The sequence below is a fragment of the Balaenoptera physalus genome, assembly GCF_965194825.1.
Source record: "Balaenoptera physalus genome assembly, chromosome: 2".
NCBI lineage: Eukaryota > Metazoa > Chordata > Mammalia > Artiodactyla > Balaenopteridae > Balaenoptera > Balaenoptera physalus.
This window is the reverse complement of record NC_138883.1, coordinates 141,202,217-141,219,377: the sequence shown is the minus strand read 5'-3', so window position 1 is coordinate 141,219,377 and position 17,161 is coordinate 141,202,217. Positions and strand designations below refer to the sequence as shown.

Genomic DNA, 17,161 nt, shown 5'->3' with positions numbered 1-17,161 from the left:
AGGCTGTACCACGGCCCCCGGCCCCCTCTGAGCCTCAGCTCAGTGGCTGAGCGAGGGCATCTAGAGGGTCCCTGGAGCAGCCGCCTAACCATGTTAAAGACCCAGCCCCTCACACCTCCTGCCAGAGTGTCCCTCCCGCTGGTTCTGACTGCAAGGCAGCCTGGGGGCGAGATGGCCCAAGGGCTCCACCTGGTGGCCACGCACAGCCAAACGCACAGCCTCACCCAGCAGCTTCCAGTGTTCATTCATTGATCTTAAGAGCAGAGGTCCTGACCCTAAAACATGGGAGACAGGGCAGGAGAAAACCCAGAGAGATCAAGGTGCACCTCCCCTGCCCTTCCCAGACCAGACTTTCAGAGTCAGTGGTGCAAATGGAAAGTACCGCCATTGTAAATCTGTCTGAGTGTAAAGCACTGGAGTTTGGGGGCGGACGGGCCTGGACTTTAATCCCTGGGGTTCTTAACCTCACCTGGAGTCCCTCACCCATGCAGTGGGCTATTTAGGGCACATCCTGCAGGACTGTGGCCCTCTGTCTGCATGAGCAGGCAGCCACGGGAGATGGCAGGGTCGAGGCTGGATCCGTGACAGGTGTCCACCTGGCGGTGCTCAGCCCTTAGGCCAGTGGCTCATCCATGGCTGCACATCACAGTCACCTGCCGCTTGGGCAGTGCTTCTCAAAGCATGGTCCCCGGACCAGCAGCAGAACATCAACAGGGAACTTGTTGGGAATGCAGATTCCTGGGTTCCACCCCAGACCTTCTGAATCAGAAACTCTGGGATGGGGCCCAGCAGCCTCCAGGTGATGCTGGTGCCCGGTCCAGTGCGAAAACATGGTGCTTAGGTACTGGGGGGCGCTGAAAAAGCTCCTCTGGTGATTCAGATGTCTTAGGATTCAAAATCACCTGTGAAGGTCAAAATACTAACAGGTGCCTGCCTCACCCCCACTCCCCCACCCTAACCTCCACCCCTAGGGAGCCTGGTTCAGTGGAGCTGAAGCAGGACCCAGTCAGGGATTAAAATAACAACTCTGCAGCCGATTCTACTGCACAGTCACTGCTCTGGTTTGGATCCTTCTCTCCATACCCTACTCATGCCCTTCCTTTAGAGGGCCAGGCCCTGCAGCAGAGGGCAGCAGTTCTCCTAGAACGCCGGGTTGTGTGCAGGATAGTCACCAGTTATTGAATTTGGTGGCTGCTTGAGCTATGACAGGCATGGTCCTGGACACTTTGTTACAGCCTCTCACAAGAACCCTATGAATTGTTAGAAGTTCCTGCTTTACAGATGGAGAAACTGAGGCACAGAGAGGTTAAGTAATTGGCCCTAGGTCACACAGCTACTAAATGGCAGAACCCAAATTTCAGCCTAGTTCCCACAGACTCCAGAGTCCACCACCTTTGCTTCCTTATTTTACAAATGAGAAGACGGATGACTTGCTGAAGGTCACCAGGGGTGGCACCCATCACTCCTCCTGTACCTTTGCCTGGAAGCTCACCAGTGCCCTGGAACCAATTTCAAGATGGGATGAATGGACCTCTGAGTGGGTGTCACCCCCAGAAAATAATGCCACGCTCCCAGGAATAAATGCAACTGGAAAAGGGAGGTGGAGGCAGGGTTGTTGTTGGGTTTTTTAAAAATTTTTTATTTATTTATTTTTGGCTGCATTGGGTCTTCATTGCTGTGCACAGGCTTTCTCTAGTTGTGGCGAGGGGGGCTTCTCTTTGTTGAGGTGTGCGGGCTTCTCATTGCAGTGGCTCCTCTTGTTGCGGAGCATGGGCTCTAGGCGTGGGGGCTTCAGTAGTTGTGGCTCGTGGGCTCTAGAACGCAGGCTCAGTAGTTGTAGTGCACGGGTCTGCGGCATGTGGGATTTTCCCAGACCAGGGCTCGAACCCGTGTCCCCTGCATCAGCAGGCAGATTCTCAACCACTGCGCCACCAGGGAAGCCCCGAAGCAGGGGTATTAATTAAGTCACAGGAACTTCTTCCTGGACCCACAGGATTCAAGATGTTAAGCAAATTGACACTTGTCCCTGTCCTGGCTCAAGTGTTCGTTGTCCTCTCAGTGCTGGGTGGTGTCCACAGACACCTGGCTCAGAGAGAAGAAAGAAAAAGACAAGAGGAGAATCCGAGGGAGTAGAGAAAATATAGAGCCATTTTATTGCTAAAAATGTATTTTCCAAAAGCAAGGGCATTTTTGTTTTGAAGAGACGAAGGTCTGTAGTCCTTGCGGAGGGTGCTGAATACCACCAGACGGGCAGCCCTCAAAGTCCTCGAATTCTCCTGGAGATTCGGTAGAGCTCCATTGTTGCCCTGGCGTCTTCCACCGAGTTGTGTCCCAACACACTGTCCTGCAGACACAGGTACAGAGTGGGGACTTGGGGTGCGGCTGAATCCAGGCGCCCATGTGACCTGGGCCTTCCCTGCTCGCACCCTGACTTACAGGGCTCAAGTGGGTCAGTGGGTGAGTCTTCCCAGGCCTCTGACACCCTGGACTCAGCAGGGGGCCGGAGCAGGCCTGGCTTCACCCATTAGCACTAGACCCAGGCATGGCCAGGCACAGAATCCAGCATCCTGAGGGCCAGGCCGTGCCCTCCAGGTGCTTACGATCCGCTGGGTGTGGGCCGGGCACTGCAGACTTGGCCTCAGACCCAGAGGGGCTGAAGCATTTCTCACAGGGAGCCCCAGGGCACCGAGGAATGTGGACACAGATGTCTCTAAGGGGCTCCTTGCTCAGCACGTGGAGAACAGGGCTCTTCAGTGAATCCACGTGCTGACACTCTGTCCTCGGTCCCTGGTGCCACAAGCCCAACAGAGGGGCCCAACCTCAGGCCCATCCCCTGTCTCCTACACATTCCTGCTCCCCAGCCAAGCCACCCCCAACTCCTCAGGCTGGGGCTCGGGCTCTCCCCTCCCCGGCGCCCCCTCTCTTGCCTCCTCCACTAAGACGGCCCCGTCACACTCCACTCAGACCTGGTGTCCTGCCTGCCCCCCGTCCTCCGTCCCTGCTCCAGGACACCTGCCCTCCCCTCTGTGGACACGCCCCACAGATGTGCTGATGCTCAGGTCTCGGGCCACCCTCCGTTCAACCACGAGTTTCTCAAGGATGGGCCGGGCCTTGCTCACCCGGGTGCTCAGCCTCTGGTCCAGCCTGGCCCAGAGCAGGTGCTTCATAAACATCGGCGGAGCTGGAAGGGCCCACGTGTGGCCGCAGCTCCTAGTGTCCACCCCGCCTCCCTGGGCCCTTCCACCCCCGTGAGCTCCCAGCCCCCAGCACACACCTGCCTGCCGCCTCCTGGAGACTGCTTTGCCTGGGGGTTTGAGCTCAGGGTCCCTCTCTCACTTTTTGGAATCCCCCTCATCGGATATCTGCCGCTTTCCTATCTGGGGGGCAATTCCAGAGGCTTCTGCCTGGGGCTCTGGGGGGGGGCCTGCTCTGTCTGTGGCTGCAAGTGCTGAGGAATTAGGGCCCCGGGAGCAGCATCAGTTCCTGCCGAAAGGGAGGTGTGTGTAAATAGTGCGGCTCCCTGGATACATCTGCGCTCTGTGCTCTACACCATTTCGCAGAGTTGGGCAGGGGGATTAAGCTTCAGTTACCCGCAGGGAAACTGGCATGATTTTGAAAACACACAAAAACGCCTCGATTGGGTGCCTTCCCTTCCCTGCCGCTCATCCTCACTCTAGCAGGGCTTCCTGGGTCAGCTCCCAGATAAACGCCCTGCCCTCCTGGAGAAACCCCGCCCCTCTCACAGCACACAGCCTCTCAGGACTAAGGGGAGGCTGAGCATCTTTGGGGCCAAATATTTGCTCCGGAGCTATTGGGAGACTTTACAGTCCTAGCGGGAAGGGCCAGGCCCCCAGAGCCGGCAGTCCGGCCCCAGCCTGGGAAGGGGGTGGTTCTCACCTGGATGCGCCGCCCAAGGAGGCGCTGGCTCAGCAGGCGGAGGGAGACGCGCCGGCAGTACAGCACGCCGGCCTCGCGCCAAAGAAGCTTGTCCGCGACCGTGTCGTAGATGGCGTAGTTGCGCATGTTCTCCTTCAGCGCCTTGAAGTCGTGCTTCAGGTCATGACCCACCACCAGCTTGCCTTTCAGGAGCTGCAGGATCTGGCCAGGAAGACACGCACCCTAAACGTCACCCAGGGTACTTCGGGTGGGTCTGGGGCAACTTGGTGACATCATGTTGGGGGGGGGGGTGCTGGCCTGAGCTGTGTGACTATGAGCAAAGTCCTCCTGGACTTGCTGTGTGACTATGAACAAATCACCATCCCTCTCTGGGCTTGGAACGTATATATCATCGATAAAATGAGGAGATTGGACCAGACCCCTTCACCCTCAACAGTTCAGTGCTGCCGGAAGGCCCATCCCAACTCCTTCCGTGGTTTCTGTGTGATAGCAATGGCCATGGTCCCATGAGCCAGGCACTCGTTGTGCATCACATACATTATGTCGTTTAATCCTTTTAACAACCCTCCTGTGGCAGGCGGGTTGACCTCCCAGAGATGCCCACTCCCTAATCCCCAGGCCCTGAGAACATGTTACACAGCAAGGGAAAATTAAAGTTGCAGATGGACTTGAGGTTGCTAATCAAATGGCCTTAAAATAGGGAGAGTTTCTGGATGATCCGAGTGGGCCCAGCATAATCCCAAGGTCCTTATATGTGGAGGTCAGAGAGATCTGCCATGTGAACTTGCCAGGCTGCCTCTGGCTGTGGAGGTGGAGGAAGAGGCTGAGAGTTAGGAACAGGGGCAGCCATAGAAGCAGGAAAGGGTAAGGAAACAGATCCCCCTCCAAAGGCTCCAGAAATGAACACGGCCCTACTGACACCTTGATCTCAGCCCAGTGAGACCCACATCAGACTTCTGAACCACAGAAGTGTAAGACAATAAATTTTCGTTCTTTTAAACCACCAAGTCTACGGTTTTGTTATAGCAGCCATAGAAAAGCCATACAGCTATGAGGGAGGGTTGTGTTTAACTGAATTTTGCAGTTGAAAAAACTAAAGTGCTGAGAAGTGGAGTAATTTACTCAAGGTGACTCTGATGAATTTAAAATATTTGCAGATTCCTTGACACTCCTCACAGAAAAGATGGAGTCTAATTCCCTTCACCTTGAATATGGGCCGGGCTGTGTGACTTCTGATCTCTCTATGGGGCCAGTGTCCCGGGAGCCCTGAGTTACCCTGAAGCCACCATGCTGGGGAGACCACCCTGAGGTAGGGAGCTGTGCCCAAGGAGCCCCAGCGCCAGCCACGGCACAGGTGGGTGAGCGAACCATCCCGTGATTCTAATCCCGGGCCTGCCGGGTGCCTCGGCCAACCAGCTGTCCCCTTCTGCCGAGCCCTGCCCAGATTGCAGATGCCTGAGCGACATAAATATTGACACTGGAGCACTACGTTTTGGGGTGACGTGCTAAGCGTCACTAGATAACTGGGACAAGTCACACGGCTAGTTCGTGGCAGGGCCAGCCCTCAAAGCCTGCTTATCACCACCGCATTATGCTGAAAGACCTGCCTGCTCCAGGCCTCCGCCAGCCCAGCGGCCAAGCTGCAGAGGGCAACCCTCAGGGTGCCCCAGTCCTGTGCCCTGCACGTATGCCCAGGCCTCCATTCTCACCTCCTCTCCCACGGTGGCCCTATGGAGAGCCACAATCACTGGCCACACAGGCGGGTCACCTTTCCTTCCCTTGGCTGCCACTGGGGAGGACGGAAGGGGGACCTTGGGGCGAGCTGTACCAGGCGCCAGCTGAAGGGCAGCTCATGGCCATCTCAGGCCCAACTAGGACAGCTCTCCGGCAGCCTTCATCTCTTCCTCTGTGCCCCAGGAAGGAGCCCTCTGGATGGCCAACACCGTCCCGTGTCCTGCTTCTGCTTCCAGTGGCTTCCCCAGACATCCCATGGGGCGTTTGACTTGCTCCCCCTTGTGGCCACTCTGCAGAAAGAAGCTAAGGCTCCAAGAAGTGAGGTGACCTGTCCACGGTCACAGCACTGGGGGCAGAGTCGGTCCATCCACTGTCAACACATAATGTCACCAGCCTGCCCCACCGGTACCGTGGTTTTGTTGGGGTCCTCCTCCGGACAGACCCTCGCCCAACCTAGGGACTGGGGAAAGCACTCAAAGAATAAAGCTGGGCCACTCCTGAGGGACACCAGTTCTTGTCACACTTGGGCTGAGGAATCGCCTGGTGAATCTCACCAAAATCTGGATTCAGACGTGGGATTCTGCATTTGTAACAGGTGGTTCTGATGCCGCTGGTCTGTGGGTCACCCTGAGTAGTAAGGGCGCACGACCTCAGAGCAGCGGCTCAAGGGGAATCCTATGTGTGGAGGAAAGGGCTCGGGCAGCACGCAGGGGAGGGGTAGAGGCCCAGGGCCAGTGGCTGTGGCTGTGCTGGGCAGCTGTGGGTCACACGCCTTTCCTTGCTGACATCCTTTATGTTTCTGAACAATGGGGCCTGTTTTCCTGTCTATGAGCTGACTCAGGCCCAGTTCACACAAAGCTCTGAGGGGACTGTGCCACCCCAGAGTCAGCCACAGCAGCCGGTCCCAGGCGGAAGAGGGCCGAGTCACTGTGAGGTAGATTCCTGGGAAATTCATCACTTCCCGAGCCCCAGGGTCCCGGTGGTGGCGGGGGGAGAGGGGTACATTCAGGACCATGAGACTCATCATGAGACAAATAAAATAAGAGGTAGACAAGCAGAAGGAAGGAAGAAGTAGGGAAAGGAGGAGAACAGTCTGTTTAGCAGAGAGATGCCAACTCTTCAGGACAAAGATGCTGGGCACCGGGCAGGGAAAGGCTGCTGGGACTCGCTATGTGGTCTCAGGGAGGTCGAAGATGGTCTCTGGGCTTCAGTTTCCCCATTTGTAAGGTGAGGGCCTGGAGAGGTGAGGCTCCATGGACTTTCTGTGGCAGGGCTGGGAGGGAAACCCAGGGTGGTGTGGAGGTGCCAGTTGGATGGGCCTCAGGGCTGTGTGACCTGCTGGCTTTGGACCTGCCCTGAATCAGTGTCATGAGGCAGGTGTGCCAAACACAGGGGAGGGAGGCTCAAATTCCTGGAAAGAACTGGAGTGGTTGGGGGAAAGGGACATTCATCGATCTGTTCTCATTGCCTGGCACTGGGCCAGGTACTTTCCTCGCCTCATCATGGGGCCTCTCAACAAGAATATTCTTAGTGTCATTTTATAGTGAAGGGGGTTGTGGATCAGAGAGGGTAAGAGGCTTGCACAGGTCACACAGCTGGTGAGTTGATTGCTGAGATGCGGTGTCCGGATCTGCCTGACCCTGTCCCTATTATCACAGTTGTTGTTATTACTACCTACTGAGAACCTAGGGATTATATTAGCATTATTAATTTCAGGGTGGAAATTAATAATTTCTACTGCTGGGCCCATGACGGCACTCACTGAAGATTTCTTGAATCAGGAATATGGCCCCTGTGAGGTGGGGATTGTCATACCATCTTACCAACAGGGAAAGGGGGGTGCCAGTGGTGTGTACCCATGTCACACGCAGAGGAGTGACAGGCCCTGGTGTCTGCCTGAATTCTCTTTCCACTGTGTTTTCCCTCTAGTCCAAGTATTTCCCAGGCCTGATCAAAAAAATCACCCGAGACCCTTGTTAGAAATCCAGAGGGCAGGGCGCTACTCCAGACCTGCGGAATCAACATCACCAGGGGAGGGGCATTAGCAAATGTTCCAGGGTATTCTTCCCATCTGCCAAGTTTGGCAATCCCGGCACCGATGCCTGTACGGCCCCTTAGAGCCCGCTGCTCCCATCATGCATCCATTCTTCCATCTGTCCGTTCATTCATTCCTGGCTGCCAGGAGACATGATTATAAGGGACTCTGAAGAATGTTGCCCTTGTGGAGGCCCAGGTCCCCTACTGTCACCTTCAGGAGTGGCCCTGGTCCCCCTCTTTCCTTCTGTCCCCTGCCAAGCTCTCTGGGTGCCCCTGCCCCCAGCTTCTGTCTGCTTACCCGGGGTAAACCTGGATGACAAAGTCGTCCTCCTCCATCTGGCTGAGCCCCAGAGAGACCTGCCAGGTGGCGGGGCCCCGACAGGGCACTTCAACCCAGGCAAGGGCTACAGCGCTTGGTACAGCTGAAACCAGTCCCTGTTCACAAGCTACTGTGGCTTCCTTTCTGTTTCCCACCTAAACCACGATGCCACACAAGATTTAGTTTCTTTATTTGCAAACTAAGAGTGTCATTATCATTCCCCAATCCCCGTCATGGGGTGGATGCTTCTCAGTATACCAGGTTAACATTAGAAGAGCATTTACTTACAAAAATGAGTTACAGTCTATGGACAATTACCGTTAGATTAAAAAATGAATTAAAAGAGCATTGACTTCTCAGCTGAGAGCCCTGCATCTGAGCACTGAGCTGTAGCCCAGCTTGCTGTGTGTCCTTAGCAAGTCACTGCCCCTCTCTGGACCTTGGTCTCCTCGCCGGTTCCTTCCTGTGCTGACAGTCTGATTTGTGAGGCTCTCTGTAGAACAGGGTTCTCAGCCTTGGAACTACTAACATTTGGGGCCAGATACTCCTTTGGTGTGAGTGTGTGTCCTGTGCATTGTAGGATGTTCCGCACCATCCCTGGCCTCAAGCCACTGGATGTCAGTAGCAGCCTTCCGCACCTCACTTGTGACAATCAGAAATGCCTCCACTACTGAGCCTGCGCGTCCAGAGCCTGTGCTCCGCAACAAGAGAGGCCGCGATAGTGAGAGGCCCGTGCACCGCGATGAAGAGTGGCCCCCGCTCGCCGCAACTAGAGAAAGTCCTCGCACAGAAACGAAGACCCAACACAGCCATAAATAAATAAATAAATAAATAAATAAATTTTTTAAAAAAGAAATGCCTCCAAATCCTCTTGCACTGTTGGTGGGAATGTAAATTGATACAGCCACTATGGAGAACAGTATGGAGGTTCCTTAAAAAACTAAAAATAGAACTACCATACGACCCAGCAATCCCACTACTGGGCATATACCCTGAGAAAACTGTAATTCAAAAAGAGTCATGTACCACAATGTTCATTGCAGCTCTATTTACAATAGCCAGGACATGGAAGCAAACTAAGTGTCCATCAATAGATGAATGGATAAAGAAGATGTGGCACCTATATACAATGGAATATTACTCAGCCATAAAAAGGAACAAAACTGAGTTATTTGTAGTGAGGTGGATGGACCTAGAGACTGTCATACAGAGTGAAGTAAGTCAGAAAGAGAAAAACAAATACCGTATGCTAACACATATACATGGAATCTAAAAAAAAAAAAGAAAGAAAAAAAAATGGTCAGAAGAACCTAGGGGCAAGACGGGAATAAAGATGCAGACCTACTAGAGAATGGACTTGAGGATACGGGGAGGGGGAAGGGTAAGCTGGGACAAAGTGAGACAGTGGCATGGACATATATACACTACCAAACATAAAATAGATAGCTAGTGAGAAGCAGCCGCATAGCACAGGGAGATCAGCTCGGTGTTTTGTGACCACCTAGAGGGGTGGGATAGGGAGGGTGGGAGGGAGGGAGATGCAAGAGGGAGGAGATATGGGGACATATGTATATGTATAACTGATTCACTTTGTTATAAAGCAGAAACTAACACACCATTGCAAAGCAATTATACTCCAATAAAGATGTTTAAAAAATAAATATAAAATAAAATAAAATAAAAATATCTGATCTTACTGTAAAAAAAAAAAAAAGAAAAGAAAAAAAGAAATGCCTCCAGATATCGCCTCCAGATTTGCCCTTGGGGGCAAAATCACAGTGCACTGAGAACCACCGTGCTGGATGACAGTGAGACCTATAGGCGTCAGAAGATAACAAGGCAGTTACCTTGCATTATAAAAGCAATGTCATCCCATTACAGAAAAGGGGGTGAGGGGAGCCCCCTCAAAATCCTAGTGCCTCGTGGCTGCATGGGCCCTGGGTGGACTGGGGCGCTCCGTGGCTCCCTGGAGCCGGCCTGGCTTCTATGGCCTGGTCTGTGGCTCACTGCTAGCCGGGCCCACTTGCAGGAAGAGACAGGCTGGCGAGCCACCTTTGAAAAAGGCCTGCAAGAAACCGGTGCCCGGTGAGCTGGTGGCTCGGCTGAGAGGTGTCACCTGCCTTGTGGGGTCTGATAAATGGCTAACAGGCTTCTGCCCTTTGGGGGCTCCCCAGCACAGCTTGGGATCTGTGAGCCTGGTCTTTGGGATTGAAATACTGTGGGTGATGAGTGAGGTCAAGGTGCCTCAGTGTCCTTGTTTGTGAAAACAGATGATGGCGGTTGCCTCATAACCACAGCTTCACTCCCACGCTGCGCCGACACTACCTGTTCGTGCATCAGGCACTTAGCATTCACAGCACGCATTTACACACTGTGATCACAGGATCAGAACATCACAAAGCAAGCCCTCGGGCCAGAAGTTGAGTCTCTGCTCCACCCCTTTCTTGGACAATTTGCTCAGCCTTGTGCCTAAGTTTGCTCATCTGCGAAATGGGGTGATGATACTAGTTAACTACCTCCCAGGGTTGTGGTGGGGTGTAAAGGTAGTGGGGTATGAAAAGTGCTTAGAACAGGGCCTGGACGTGAGGCTGGATACACCTGTGCTGCTTCATCACCCCTGTGTTACAGAGGATCCTACTGAGGGCCACCGAGAGGTTTAGCAACAAGCCGGAGGACACAGGGCAATCAGGTGGCAGAGCTGGGATTGATCCCACATCCAGCCAAGTCTAAGGACAGTGTGCTAAAAGTCCACATGCTCCAACTAAAGATCCCGCACGCCGCAACGAAGATCCAGCGCAGCCAAAATAAATAATAAATAATAAAATAAATAAATAAATATTTTTTAAAAATAAATCAAGACAGTGCTTGCTCTCTGCCCCCTGGGCTGTACGTGTATTACTGTATCTTGACAGCAAAGGCCAACACGAAGGCAGAGGCAATTCTCTTCCACGCAGCTGCCAGAACTCCTATATTGTGAAAATCAATTCAACTCCAATCCCACCAACATTCTCAGGGCACCTTCTATGTTCAAAGCACAGTATCCAACCTGGGGCAGATAAAGTACATGGCAGGAGCTGTGGAGCTAGACAGACCCGTGTGTGTGGCTAGGCAAGCTCTCAAGTGTGTGGGCTATGGGAATTCCCTGGCGGTCCAGTGGTTAGGACTCAGTGCTTCCACTGCAGGGGGCACGGGTTCTATCCCTGGCTGGGGAACTAAGATCCCGAAAGCCACGCGGCGCGGCCAAAGAAAGAAAGGAAGTGTGTGGGCTATAGCAAGGAGGGTGAGACCCCCAGGGGGGTAGAGTTCGGGGTGGGGAGGGTGAGGGGGTCGGGCAGGGCATCACACAGGACTCCTCTGGCCTGGGCCTGCCAGAATGGCAGTATTTCTAGGGAAAGGGATGGGGGATGGGAGAGAGTAGGGTTGGGTCTGAAGCACAGCTGAGCTGAGAGAGAAGGCAGAAAAGGTAGGTAGGTGGTGTTTAGAGGACCATGGACGTTGGGTTGCCGGACCTTAGGCAATGGGAGCCTTGGAGGTATTTGAACCAGGGCGTGGGGATGGGAGCGGGGGCTATGATCTGAGCCAGGCCTGGGGAAGTGTCTCTGGCAGCAGGGTAGAAGACATGGGCAGGGAGCATACATTGTGCAGCAGGCAGAAAACGAGGGCCAGAATCTAAGACCGAGGTTCTCAAGGGAAGTTGGAGAGGGGACGGGATGTAAAATTTGACTTTCTGCCTTGTTCTCTCCACAGGCACATTGATGACCATCAGCCATGAAGCAGGCACTGTGCTTAGGGATACAGACCACATCACTACACCCAACCTACACAAGGCCAGGAAGGAGGCATTAGTACTCCCCCTTCACTGATGAGAAAACTCAGGCTCAGAAAGTTTCAGTAACTTGCCAAAGGTCGCACAAACCAGTAAGTGATCGAGCAGGAAATGTGAACGGCAGGTGTGGTTCCAAAGAGCTGCCCGGTCTTTAGATCCCCGCCTCCCTCCTCGAACGGCTGTTAAGTGACTACTCCGGACGGCACTCCATGTTACACACTGGAAGGGCCCGGCATAATCTCCAACTGAGAAACAAAAGCATTTTGGCACCAAGTCTGGATGAGGACCGAGGTGTCCTGACTCCCAGGCCAGTGCTGGAGGGCGTCCAGGGAATTGCATTTCTCTTCTGCCCTTCCTGCTGCTGGGATGGGGAGGGAGGCTGGGGAGGAGGAGAAGGGATGGGGCCAAGCCGCCCACCTGACTGCTCAGTGGGGATCTGAGTGTGGGCAGCTCCATGTAGTATCCCTAGGTCTCCCATCGGCACCTAAACCACCCCACCTTTCTTCGTGTTGCCCTCCCCTTCTTGGTGACTCACCTTTGTCCTCCTCTGTCCTAACGTTTCCTTCTTTCCGATCCTCTGGATGCTACTGATGACTAAGGCACTGCTCCCTGGGGTCTCTGACTCTTCTCTCTGCTGCCATCTCTTTCCTCACTCCCATCCATCTCCCCAGCAGCCCCGTTCAGGTCTTCTTGACAGTGGTTTTGATCCTGCCATGCTCTTACTCAAGAATCTCAGTGGCTCTCTATGGCCCACTGAGTTGCATACACAGAATCCTCCCTCCCCTTTGGCAAATAGCACCAGCCTCATGGAGCCTTTCCAGGACCACCCTGATGTACTCTGCCCCCTCCTCAGGGCTCCTTAGTACCCTCTTAGTACCTCTAGAACAGTGCTGTCTAATAGAAAGAAACATAACGTGAGCCACATAGGTAATTTTAAATCATCACCGGCCATATTTTAAAAGGTAAAGAGAAATAGGTGAAATTAGTTTTAATGTTTTATTTAACCTAATATATAAAAATACTACCATTCTACATATAATCTATATTTTAAAATTATCGAAGTACTTTATGGTTCTTTTTTCAATCAAGTCTTTGAAATCCAGTGCATATTTTACACTTACAGCACATCTCAGTTCAGACAGACCAGCCACTTTTCAGGTGCTCACCTGTCACCCCTAACTGGTGGGACCCTACTGGACACACAGCTCTAGAGGTTTCGAGCCTTCCACATTCTAGTTATCTGAACTTGTGCGAGTTGCTTAGTGTTATGGGTTGAATTGCGTTCTCCCTCAAATTCATTTGTTTATATCCTAACCCCAGCCACCTCAAAATGTGACTTATTTGGAAATAGGGTCATTGCAGACGTTATTGTTAGGATGTCATAATGGAATAGGTTGAGTCCCTAACGAATACAACCGATGTCCTTATAAAAAGGGGCAATTTGTGAGACACGCACACAGGGAGAATGCCATGTGAATATGAAGGCGAAGATTGGGGTGACATTTCTCCAAGCCAAGGAACATCAAAGATGGCCAGCAAATTGTCAGAAGCTAAGAGAGAGACACAGAACAGGTTTTCCCTTGCAGCCTTCAGAAGGAACCAGCCCTGCTGACACCTTGATCTGGGACTTCTAGAACTAGTCTCTAAAACTGTGAGAGAAGACATTTCTGTTGTTTAAGCCACCCACTTTGTGGTACTTTGTTTCAGCAGTCCTACCAAATCACTATTTAGTTCAAGAGAGCCTCAGTTTCCTCATCTGTAATATGGGGACACACAATGTCTGTTCCTCACAATAATCCTGTGAGATTGCTGCTGTCATCACCCCCATTTTCTTTTCCAGATGGGGAAATGGGGTACAGAGAGGGTGAGGAACTTGCTCAAGGTAACTTAGCAGGTAAGGAACAAAGCCAGGATTCAAACCTGGCCCTCTTAGCTCTGAGCTAACAGCTCCTGAAGACACTTTTGGCAGACTGTTTTGTGAGGCATGAATGAGCTCCTGGATGGAGCTCAGGAGAGCATCCAGTGAGTAACCAGTGCTCAGAAAACAGGGGCTATTGTTGTGGGCTTATCTCCGGCACCTGGAGCCTGGCACATGCGCAGTATGTGGGATTGAGGTGAACCTCAGTTCTTTGTGTTCTTCATGAACTTCCCCAATGTGAGTTCACCTTCCCAGAAATGACTAACCCTAGTGCCACTTCTAGAGTGGTTGAGTTTCCTTTTCTTCTAGTGATTCAGAGAAACAGAAAGTAGACTGGAGATGTCACAACAAGTTGAAGGGCAAGAGAATGGGAGACTTCGGTGTGCCACACCCATCACTATGAGTGGATGGCCTGCGGTGGGTCTGGGAGCAAGCTCTCCCTGAGCTCAGTGGGCTCTGGCTGGCCTGTCCTTCAGGACCAGGAGGGCGCCCTGCCAAGCGCCCAGCCAGTGAGGGCCTCCACCCAGGACCCATCCCCCATTTCCCCCACAGGGCTCCCCAGAGGCAGCCGGTATAGAGGAAAGAAGGAGGAATCTAGCTCCCAAATCAGTGTGCAGGGAACAGCAGGCAGGACTCAGCTTCCCCATTGTAAGACCAGCAAGGTGGACCAGATGCCCCGAAGGCTGCTCCCAGATACAAGTCTAAGGTTGTCTGATGGCAGGAAGCCTCCTCAGGGATGTGATGGACACACCAACGGGTTTCTCATGCCCTGGTGCTCCCCACGCATGGGTGCCAGGGAATCTGACATGGCTGGGGTCACAGGTCACAGCTCCAGCAACCAGGGGAGGTGCCGGGGAAGTGTGTATGTGTGTGTGTGGGGGAGTATATGTGTGTTGGCCTGGCTGGCATATGGCCCTTCTCTTACCTCCAGCCTGGCCACGGCAAACGGGGTGGCCTCCTCCATGTTCTGAGGCGTGATCCCGCTGACAGGGGTTCTGTAGTCGGTGATCTCGCCCTCGGGCCGGATGAACTTGTCGTAGAGCACGTTGCCGTGGTAGTCCACGAGGCTGCAGCGAGCCAAGCCGCTCTCCTTGAAGGGCCCCAGCCCCACCATCTCGCAGTCCATGGCCACCACATGCATGCCTCTTGCCATGTTCCACCGGGACCCTCAGATGCGCTGGAGAGGGGGCGGCAGGAGGGGCATCACATGAGGGCCAGCTGAGACCCCAGGCGTCCTCAGCCACCTCCCAGCCAGCCTACACCCTCTGCCCTGCCCTTTGTCACAAACACCACCTGGCACAGAAGGAAGTTGGCCTCTTGCCACCCCAACTGGCTTCTTCAGCCGGCGGTCCCAGGGCCTCTCTCTGGTCCTGCCCGGCAGCCTCAGGACCAGGATACCCCCTCCCAGCACCTCCCCTGGCTGCTACCCCAGAGAAATGCCTTGAACCCACCATCCTGTCTCCCACTCTCACCTGCCTGCCTCTCTGGTGCCCCTTCTCAGCTACTGCAGTTGCTCTTAGCAGTGACTCATCTCTGACTTCAAGCCGGGAATCCTGACCCTGTTTCAGTTTCTGGTTTGCTATCAAGTGAAATCAGGGGCGGGAGGCCGGGCACATGGGCTGGGCTGCCGGAAGGTGGGGAGCTCGGTGTCCTGAGCCAGAATTGATGAAGCTGGCCGGCTCTGTGTCTGGGTGTCCCACCTTTGCCCCTGCCCTCCACCCAATCGCTCAAGCCCTCCCCCTCCTCGGATGACGCAGCTGATGTGGATGGAGTGGATTGCAACATCTGTCTTTCATTTCTCACCCTCTGGCCAGGGAATAAACATCCCCAGGACTGGAGCCCAGGGAATGTCCCACAACTTCCGGGGGGCCGCCACCAATCTGAAAACTCTGTGAGGTCTTTTTTTTTTTTTTTAATATTTATTTGGCTGCACCAGGTCTTTGTTGTGGCATGCGGGATCCTCGTTGCGGTATGCAGGCTCTTAGTTGTGGCATGCGGGATCTAGTTCCCTGACCAGGGATCGAACCCGGGCCCCCTGCATTGGGCGTGTGGAGTCTTAACCAATGGACCACCAGGGAAGTCCCTCTGTGAGGTCTTTTATGGGGGCAGGGAGAGCTGGCTCTTGGGACACTGAGGTTATTGATTGGGAAGGGCAGGAGAAGGTTGGGGTGCAAGGGGGGCTATCCCCCACTGCCAACCCAGTAAAGCCCTACGGCCTCTATTGGCTCAGGGATGCCTCAGAAAGAGTCATTTGTCTGCCCTCGACGTGCTCTGCCTCCAGCTGGACTGACGCTGTTTGAGGACAAGGAGAAGCAGGCCTGGAGGGAGCCCCACCAGCCCGGCCGTGTTTCCCAGGGGCTACGCTCTCCCAAGCTAGAACTTTGACCCCTTAGAACAATGCCTAACACATAGGGAGCACTCAACATTTATTGAATAAATGAATGAGTTACATCCGGGGCAAAAATAGAATCGGCTTTAATGAGGAAATTGTCCATTATATACTGTGGTGAGTTGAGCACTCCCATCTTGCCTCCTACCCCAGATCCACATGGAACAAGCTTTGAGCTGTCGAATCTGACAGCCCCCCCCCGTTGTCACAAAGATTTGGGGCTTCGAAAGGAATTTCCCCAGGTTCTCGGTGTTTTCACCAAGTGACATCCAGCTTCATTGAACAGACCTCAAAAAGAAAACCAGATACTGAAGTATGTTTAAAGGATAAGTCATTGTTCCTGTTTGTCGTTCAACTGGTGGGAAGTTGAGTTAGAAAAGGTTATTTGGGGTTCCCATTCTGAATGAGCTACTTTTTCTTGAATTCAGGCTGTCTGGGAATTTTTTGTTTCTCAAACGCATAAAGGATTGTCACCCTCATTTAGGGGGAGATGAAGCAAAATTCCCATTACTTTAAATGAACATGCATTGAAAAAGTAACCCCCCAAAGATCCAATTGGAGGTTTCTGTTTCTACAGTCCCCGTAGGACCCCATGCACCCTCTGGTGATCGGCCCACATCAACATCCCCACTACAGGCCTCACCCCCTCTCTTCCACTGGCCACCTCAGGACTCAGACAGAACACGTACTCGCCCCTGCGATTCTTTTCCCCACGGGTCCTAAACCTGCTCCGTGGTCAACTCCAAACCTGCATCTTCCAGTCTTCTCTGCATTTCTCCTTTTCTACCCACACCCTACCCCAGTCCTCACCTGCCCTACCTCCATCTTCATGCCCTGCTCTAAATTATCCTTCAAATCTTACCAGATTAAGTTCTCCAAAACTGAATCTCTTACACTGTCATGGCACTTTGCTCAAGAACCTACAGTGATTTCCTGCTGTCCAAAAAAAAAATCAAACCTCAATCCCACGCAGTCCCCAAGACCCTCTTACATCTGTCCCACCTGCCTTTCCAATCTCATCTTGCACCACTATCCAATCTA

The 17,161-nt window shown here is 53.2% G+C and overlaps 1 protein-coding gene and 1 long non-coding RNA gene across 3 annotated transcripts; one reads left to right on the top strand and one right to left on the bottom strand.

The window, feature by feature from the left end:
- Window positions 1-2,127: 2,127 nt before the first annotated feature.
- ISG20 (interferon stimulated exonuclease gene 20) lies at window positions 2,128-16,067 on the bottom strand. 2 transcript variants are annotated; one of them, XM_082449937.1, is made up of 4 exons: window positions 15,204-16,067; window positions 14,657-14,908; window positions 3,898-4,098; window positions 2,128-2,344 (listed from the first exon to the last, which is right to left on the bottom strand). In XM_082449937.1, exons 2-4 carry the CDS (start codon window positions 14,882-14,884, stop codon window positions 2,258-2,260), a joined length of 516 nt encoding a protein of 171 aa, XP_082306063.1. In that variant the 5' UTR covers window positions 14,885-14,908; window positions 15,204-16,067; the 3' UTR covers window positions 2,128-2,257. The 2 variants fall into 2 exon arrangements, with proteins under 2 accessions (XP_082306063.1, XP_082306064.1); XM_082449938.1 differs by lacking the exon at window positions 15,204-16,067 and adding an exon at window positions 15,025-15,103.
- LOC309655096 lies at window positions 4,107-10,423 on the top strand. The gene is made up of 2 exons (XR_014260618.1): window positions 4,107-6,858; window positions 8,568-10,423. It is a non-coding gene; the product is annotated as an uncharacterized lncRNA (long non-coding RNA).
- Window positions 16,068-17,161: the final 1,094 nt, after the last annotated feature.

What these genes read in the sequence shown, in the direction of transcription:
- ISG20 (XM_082449937.1), bottom strand. Translation starts at nt 14,884, where the DNA reads ATGGCAAGAGGCATGCATGTGGTGGCCATGGACTGCGAGATGGTGGGG. An exon ending in TTGCCGTGGCCAGGCTGGAG is followed by an intron (nt 4,099 to 14,656) that starts GTAAGAGAAGGG and finishes CTTCCTGGCCAG; the next exon opens with ATCCTGCAGCTCCTGAAAGG. An exon ending in TCCTTGGGCGGCGCATCCAG is followed by an intron (nt 2,345 to 3,897) that starts GTGAGAACCACC and finishes CTGTGTCTGCAG; the next exon opens with GACAGTGTGTTGGGACACAA.